Source organism: Lipotes vexillifer, unplaced genomic scaffold, assembly GCF_000442215.2.
Source record: "Lipotes vexillifer unplaced genomic scaffold, Lipotes_vexillifer_v1.1 scaffold1197, whole genome shotgun sequence".
NCBI lineage: Eukaryota > Metazoa > Chordata > Mammalia > Artiodactyla > Lipotidae > Lipotes > Lipotes vexillifer.
The window spans coordinates 67,628-76,191 of NW_006780020.1; the positions used below are offsets into that span (position 1 = coordinate 67,628).

The 8,564-nt window shown below is 43.7% G+C and overlaps 1 protein-coding gene across 4 annotated transcripts in view; it reads right to left on the bottom strand.

Annotated features, from left to right (window-relative positions):
• Window positions 1-8,564, bottom strand: part of SLC5A1 (solute carrier family 5 member 1) — a 57,137-nt gene that overhangs the window by 3,005 nt on the left and 45,568 nt on the right. For 2 of the 4 annotated variants that reach the window (XM_007453150.1, XM_007453152.1), the window contains exons 13-14: window positions 3,944-4,159; window positions 2,315-2,420 (exon numbers count right to left, since the gene is read on the bottom strand). In XM_007453150.1, the coding sequence (XP_007453212.1) occupies window positions 2,315-2,420; window positions 3,944-4,159 (322 nt within the window). Of the gene's footprint in view, window positions 1-1,903; window positions 1,910-2,314; window positions 2,421-3,943; window positions 4,160-8,564 lie in introns of all 4 variants that reach the window. The other 2 variants (XM_007453153.1, XM_007453151.1) reach the window with 2 other exon arrangements.

The window sequence follows — 8,564 nt, forward strand, 5'->3', positions numbered from 1 at the left end:
GAATTTTATTTTATTTATTTTTTCATACAGCAGGTTCTTATTAGTTATCCACTTTATACATATTAGTGTATATATGTCAATCCACTTTATGGCCTTCTTAATTCACCTCTCATATTCAAGTATATGTAAAGTTGGATAAATAACACCTTCTTCATTAGTAACATTTCCTGAGAGAGTGCCCAGTGTGTAGTAGGGGTTAGGAAGTGTTAGTCCCCTTCCATTCCCTCTCTTTTCTCTCACACACATAAAAAAGATAGACAAACCTCCTTGTACCCCTCCACTTCAGTAAACTCTACCAAAATAGGAGAATAGGGAGGGATTAGCAAGGAGTTGGGCTCACTGACCAGCCCAAGTGAGAAATGTCTGGTTATCTGGGTCAATAAAAATTTGGGTGGCCTTGAGAAAGTCTTTATGTCTCATTTCCCTCATCTGTAAAATTGGAAGACTTATACTTGCATTATATGTCTTATAAGTAGGATGTGGTGCTAAAATGTATCACTAAAGTATTCATAATTAAAATACGTTATGATCGTATCAATATCAGTCATGATGACAATGGTGCTGGTGGTGATGATATAGGGATGATGATGATGCAGCTGCAAGTTTCCTCGTGCTGCCATTTCTCAGAGAATGTTGAGGGTCACACCTATTGCCTGCAAAAGCCCTCAAGAGATCTTCATTTATTGAACTTTAATAGGGAAGAGTGTTCAGTCTGATTTCACCATGAGTTCATCAAGAAACAACAGAATTCAAGTGCTGCCAGGAACCTCAGAAGTCACTAAGCCAGTTCTCTAGTCAGTGTAGGAGTCTCCTCTGTGGCATCCCTGTTAGATGCATACTTGCTGCCCACCCCTTTCCAGATAAACACAGTTAGAAAACTCTTCCTTAAGTATCAGTAATGACGGTGATAACTATAGCCAATTCTTATAGTGGAGGATTATCTTATTCAATGTTTCCAACAGTGCTATGAAGTGTAGCCTATCATTTAGAATACTTTTGTGAGGAACTTGACCTTTAGAAAAATGGACTCTCTTGCCCAGAGTAGTAAGTAGAGAATTCAGGATTCAATCTCAGTTCTCCCCGAATCCAAATACCACACTGTTTCTGCACTATCCTGCCTCCATACTTCAAGTTAAATTGGAAGAGTTCTTTCCACCCATCTGTCTTAAGGCTTCCCTGTGGTGCAGAGCTAATCTCTTCCATATTTTGAATTAAAACATTCAAAATACACCTCATCCATGTTCCTTTCAAATCTGTGATATTCTCACTCAATGTGGAGACATTTTGGGGGGTGGGAGAAGTAGGGGGCATGTTCACACCTGCCTGCCCCAAGGAAGCAGGAAGGGGCAGCCTTTTTCAATACCATGGCCAGCTGCCTATGGCTCTAGGTTCCTTCCAGCACTTGCAGGGTCACATTTCAGAACTGAGAGGTCTTTAGAGATCTCAGAGCAGACTACATCAGAGCTGGGACCATAGGCAAAGCCTCTCCCTTCCTGGGCCTCAATTTCCATGTCTGTAAAATGAGGTGATAAGACCAAACAATCTCTAGGGCCCTTTCCAGAGCTAGTTCTATGAGTTTCCTGATGGCCAGATTCAGACCTTGTTGTGCAGCATCCATGCTCCCCTCCAGATGGAGTGATGAGACCTCCAGCCCAGTACCAGGTAAAACACATATGACCTTGTGCTACCACACCTCTGCACACCGCACATCACCACAACCATCTTCCATGTGTGCACCCCTCCCATCTAGGGAGGAAAAGCTGCAACACAGAAATTGAGGAAAGCATTGCTCCATGATCAGGATAAGTCTCTTGGCATTGCCTAAGCATTATCTTACTAGACTTCCAGGGAAATTTGATTTTTTAAATATGATGTGGTAAGCCGGTAAGACACAAGACCCTACGAGCCTCTATCCCATCCCCCTGATGTCACTAGAACTGACCATAGCTTTGGTTCCAACTTCTTTCAGTTCACAGGCTATGTCGGAAGAGCCCTGAGCCTTCCCTTGTCCCTAGCCAAGCCCCAAACCACGTCAGGGTGGCACGTATCTCACCCATGCTTACTCATTGAGCACTAAAAACCAGGGACTGAAGAGCTGGGACGATTTGGCATCCCCCTCCTCCCCTTGACCAGATCTTGAGTAAACTGCTCAAAACCCACTTATCCATCTCACCCCACACCCAACTCCTCACTCTCCTCTAGTATAAAGATCTGAGCTTTGATGAGGCACTTAGTGAAGGCTTCAGTAAGGTGGTCTTGCTATTGAAGGAGTAACTCTTTAGGGCTTGGGAATAGGCTCTGAGCCACAAATCACCTATTTCAATGGTCTCCTCTGAGACTTCTTGAATGTCCTCCTCTCCTGCATCCAGGTCAATACGCTCCTCTTTGCTGTTACGCAGGCTCCAGCACAGGCGGTAGAGCTGTGGAGAAAGCAGAACAGGTTAGCAGAAAGATCCAAACAGTGTCTTGGGCCAAGAAGTTGGGAGAACAAAGAAATGTACATCAAGAAAGGAAAAGGAATGTGGCTCTCAATACTATCAAGAACACAGATAACAGTTCCCATCCACAGCACTATCTCTAAATATGTTGGGAATGTGGATATAAATCTTACACACGTGCACACCAGCCCCTATGCTATGTGCATATTCAGAGGCTATGAAACTGCCTTGAACATAGAAATGTTTTGAATGAATGACCTCCTGTTACATATGATAAGTGAATTTGTTCCATTTAGCACTTGTGCTGGGAAACAAGGCTAGACACCCACTTATCTAGACCAGCAGTGTAAGATCAGGTTTTTTGTACTATATTATGGGGGAAGAATTGTAGACTCATAAGCCATTTAGAACAGGGAACAGCTGGAGGTGCAGTTTCTATTGACGTAAAACCAGAAACTACTTTACTTCAAGAGGAAGCATGGAATTAAATGTGTTTGGGGCTACAATACTTTCAAAAACTGAGACATCAAGAAGCAATTAATACAACATAAAGTGAGCCTGTGACAGATTTGGCCACTAACCATGATGGCGGTTCTGCTGCTATAAAAGCAATCTTTGTTTGACATTAAGGTTGGTCACAGTTTTGAAAATTTGGCAGTGAGACTGAAGGTCTCTCAGGGATTCCGTAAGCCCCTGTATTTGTGCACACACCAGAAAGGGATAAACAAAACCCTTTCTCTTTCTCTACAGACAAATGCGATCTTGGGTTAACTCTCTAGCTCTGTTCCTTGGAAAACTGAAAAGGATAGAATGTCAGCTGTGCTGGGTTATCAGACTATATTGCTTATGGTAAAAATGACCCATAACTGGTAATCTTCATCTGCATTGGGAGGGCTGCGAACCTACCCTAAACCAAGGGTGACATCTAGAGCTAAAGAAGAGTACTTGTGATTTTTAAAGTCTTGAATCAATTAGACTTTGATACTATTTGAAATTTCTTAAATTCTATGGGCAACTGTTTGGAGGCTTAATTGGGAAAAAATAAAGGGTAAATCATACTTCAGATTTCCCTCAACGTGGTGATTTTTATAACTAGGTATGTCCCTTGCTGGGACCCCTGGAAGCTATGACCAGGAGACTGTTACAAGAAATATGTGTTGCTATCTGGGCCATAAGCATCCAAGCCAGGGTGACCCCTGTGTCTGCCCATGTGATCTCATTCCCTTGTACCGAGATGTCACTTGGGGAGCAGGATCCAGAGAATAGCCCCTGGAGTGAAATAAGGCCTGCTGTGAGGACTCCTGCTGGAAGTCACACTCTTAACACTGCTCTACTGGGAAACCGTGTTTTCTGTCCTGTATCCTTCTACATGACACCAAAAGCAAGGATGGCCTATTTTAGTCATGTGAGTTTGTGACGTCTGATTGAGCCAAAGGCAACCAAGATGGGTGTTGTGGCATGAACATGAAACCAGGGCAGGACAGATCCCCCAGATGGATACTCACATGCACATCTGGAATGGGCTCGGTGAAGAGGGAGACAGCCAGGATGATGATGAGAGAAATGACAAAGAGGATGATGGCAAAGTACAAGTAGTGTACACCACAGATAACTGTGGGACAGTTGCTGGGCTCCATGCAGCTCCCAGTTCCATAGGCAAACTCAGCAATCATACGGGACACCCCAATCACAAATCCAATGATCAGTCCCCAAAAGGCTCCCTGTGAAAGAAAAACCTGGGTTAAGAAACACTGTATACAGAAAACAGCTGCACATTCACTGTGGGGACAGAGGCAAAAGAATAACAGTGAGAGAAATGAGAGCTCCCGGCTATCTAAAACGGAAACAGTGGAGTTCAGAATACGGCTAGGAATGTTACATCAGGTCTTCAGTGGCTGCGTTTACCACGTTTCAGCAATGTGATTTTACGTAAGTCATAAAACAAGGATTCACAAGATAATGGAGTAAAGTGTCTAATAACTGGTTAGAATAGCAGCCCAAGGCCTTAATTCCCTTTAACTTTAAAAATAATTTGAATTTCTCTACCTGCAGCTACTTTTACCATCAGCCTCCAGATTTAGGCACATTCAGATGTACAGCAATTACTTGTGAAGTAATTTGTATTCCTTGAAGACATGGAAAAAGAAATTGCGTCTTTTGGGGACAGAGGAGAAAGGAATTTTCCATCACCCCCTTTTATAGATCCAAAGTCACTGTTTTTAATTTGAGAACATAAAATTATACTGTGTGTTTTTACATTAAATTTCGGGTTTACATATTAGAATTACGGAAAGCCCTCAAGAGACTAGTAACATTGGGGGACAATTTTTCAGGTTTTTTAAAAAACCCTTTCTTTCCTCCCTCCCTCCCTCTCTTCCTTCCTCCCTCCTTTCCTTCCTTTCTTCCTTCCTTCTTTCCTTCCTTTCAGTCAGTTCTCACCTAGAGAACAAGGTCTGAGTCTACAGGTCATATTTTAAGAGGACCAATGACAAAGCAGAGTGAGCACATAGAAGGGTGGCCAAAAGGAGCCTTCGTGATTTTGTCAAGTGTTGGTCTGAACAGCTCCTTTGCTAGCCATCTGTACTCTGACACTGTATATTACAGGCGTGCTAAATTACCAGCTATTCTTTAAACGTGTCATGTATGTTCATGTCCTGTCTCTTTGCACAGGTCATTCTCTCTACCTAGGAGGGCACAGGTTCATCCCTTCCTAGGAATCTTGCCCTAGCTGGAAGGTCTCCTCTCCTTCTGCCTAGACAGAACTGGGTGGGTGCATCCTCCTTGCTGTGGCTGCAGCACTGTGGACACACCTCCACACCAGCACCGACCACACTGCTGTGTAATCATGCATTCACTCCTGTCTCCCCATCTGAACCGGGAGCTTGCCCAGAGAAGGAACCAGGATTCATTCCCTGTGTGTTGCTAATGCCTAGCCCTATGCTGGCATCTGGAAGTGTCTGCTGGATGAATAAATGAATAAGGAAGAAGAAAAAGATGTTCCGTTTGTCCCTCATACAGTTTTTCAGTAAAAAAATTATTTCTTAACTTTAGTTTGTGTAAATAGTATTGATAAAACTCACTTAAGTTTTCCTTTTCTTTTGGCAATTAGTCTGCTCTTATTCCTTTAGTCTCTATTCTCAAGAGGCTCTTGAAAAATCTGGGGGACTTCCTTGGTGGTCCAGTGGGTAGGAATCCACGCTCCCAATGCAGGGGGCCTGGGTTCTATCCCTAGTGGGGGAACTAGATCCCACATGCATGCCGCAATTACAAGTTTGCATGCCGCAACGAAGATCCCGCATGCTGCAACTAAAACGCAGCAACAGCCTAAATTAATTAATTAATTAAAAGTTAAAAAAAAAAGTTAGTGTAGCTTAAAATTTATTAAAAAGAAAAAAAGAAAAATCTGGGATCCTTTGAAATTTTCCTCAAGACTTGGTCACCCCTCAGCAAACAGAGTGCGAGACGAGTCCTGAGAATCACTTTGCAGTCTGTGTGCTACTCTCCAGAGACTCTGGGCCAGGGCTTCTCACCCTCAGCACTGTGACATTTGGGCTAGATAATTTTTTGTTGGGGGAAGGGGGGTAGGAGGGTGTCTTGTGCATTGTAGAATGTTGGTCTCTACACACTAGATACCAGTAACATTCCCCAAATCATAACAATCGAAAGTGCTCCCAAATGGGAATTCCCTGGCCGTGCAGTGGTTAGGATTCTGTGTTCTCACTGCAGAGGGCCCTAGTTTGATCCCTGATTGGGGAACTTTAAAAATCCCACAAGCTGCACGGCATGGCTAAGAAAAAAAATGTTCCAAAATAATGAAATAAGGGCTTCCCTGGTAGCCCAGTGGTTAAGAATCTGCCTGTCAATGCAGGGGACACGGGTTCAAGCCCTGGTCCAGGAAGATCCCACATGCCGCGGAGCAACTAAACCCGTGTGCCACAACTACTGAGCCTGCAAGCCACAACTACTGAAGCCCGCACACCTAGAGCCCATGCTCTGCAACAAGAGAAGCCACCACAATGAGAAAACTGTGCACCGCAACAAAGAGTAGCCCCCACTCACTGCAACTAGAGAAAACACACGTGCAGCAATGAAGACCCAACACAGCCAAAAATAAATAAATAAAATAAATAAATGTTTTTTTAAAATAATGAAATAAGAGAACGTTGCATTTATGATGTGAAAGTTAGTCATCTCATTTCCTAATTAAAGAGATGAATTTAGTGCACCATTAAAAGAAATCTTCCCAATACAGTAGTTATTGGGTGTTTACATACCCAAAAAGCACTCCCTTTAATAACTTGGAATACCTCTGAAGTTAGTTGAAGAGTGGTTGTAAATAACTGCCAAATGAAGGAGAACAATGCTAACAAAATGTGTTTATTCCTTTCAGAGTGTCATAGACATGGACATAAAGATATATAGCTATATCTCCTACCAAGGAAACGAAAATAGTAGGATAAACTGAACCTTTCCTTAAGGAATTTTGAAATGTAGGTAATAATCTGGATTTGGGGTATCAACGCAATTTCTGTTTGACCAAAATTTTAAAATATGAAATATAATTTTAAAATTTTCACAGATACGAAAAAAAGATGTTCCAAGACATCACCAAATATCCCCTGGGAAAGGGAAAAATTACCCCCAGTTGAGAACCATGACAATCTATTCCAATTCTTAGCCTTACTTTTTTTTTTAATATTTATTTATTTATTTATTTGGCTGTGCTGGGTCTTAGTTGCGGCACGCGGGATCTAGTTCACTGACCAGGGGTCGAACCTGGGCCCCCTGCATTGGGAGCTTGGAGTCTTAACCGCTGGACCACCAGGGAAGTCCCTAGCCTTACTTTTTGAAAGCTCTGGTCCATTGCTGAACTGAGTCTGCTTGTGGCCCACTGCAATACCCAGCTGGGCTTCTAGCCACACTTTCCTTACCTGAATTTTAGAAATCTCCCAGTGAACCAGTTTCTGTCAATCCCTATTGAAATGTATTCCAAGATGTGTGTCAATTTCCCCAACTTGCCAAGATCACTTGCAGGTTTAATTCTGATCTCTCAAGGCCACTTATCCATGCACCCAGTTTTGTGTTCCCAGCAAATCTGGACTATGTTCCTAATGGCAAATGGCAAAGGAAGAGAGACACGTGTTGTGATTCACACACCTCAACTCTGGGTCACTGCAGTGAAGTGTTTCCCTGATATATATCTGTCTCTGTCCTATTGAGAGAAAGGGGTTGTCTAACCAAAAATACATCATTGTTTATATTGTTTCAGACAGTCAGCTACATAGTCAACACCCCTACCCCTTCCCAATCCTTCTCAGGCATAGAGATGGTTGGATACAGAGACACTGAGCAACATCCCAGTCAGAAGCCTTATCCAAAGGCATCCTTTTCGTGGTGCTTCAAAATCTGCAACACTGCCCCACTGATGGCCCAAATTCTTCAGTCTGGCTTTCAACGGGACCATGCCTAGTCTAACCTTAACCTGCCTTTCCAGCTGAGTCTTCCATTATCCACACACACAAACTCTCTCGACAGGTGAGATTCCTGACAGTCCCTCATCCCTATCCTGCTTGAGTATCACTACTTGATCCTTCACTGGGCCCTGAAAAGTGCTGGCTGGAGGGCTTCCCTGGTGGCGCAGTGGTTGAGAGTCCGCCTGCCGATGCAGGGGACACGGGTTCGTGCCCTGGTCTGGGAAGATCCCACATGCTGCGGGGCAGCGGGGCCCGTGAGCCATGGCCGCTGAGCCTGCGTGTCCGGAGCCTGTGCTCCGCAACGGGAGAGGCCACAACAGTGAGAGGCCCGCGTACCGCAAAAAAAAAAAAAAAAAAAAAAAAAAAAAAAGTGCTGGCTGGAAAATCTAGCTCACTGCCGAACCAAGGAGGTAGCCTGTGCTAGAACTTCCTCTGGAGCTGCTCACCCAGGGGCTACAAACTTCCCAGGGAGTGCCATGCAGTTGGGTCAAAATCACCAAGAGTGGATGGAAAACATACATCATTAGTTGGGAATTAATTTGGAACCTGCAGCAAAGAGAAGAGGGAAGTCTGAGAGAATGTGAACCCAGGAGAGTCCCATGGTCCCTGGAGGCTTTTCCATATAAACCCTCAGCAGCACATTCATTCCTGC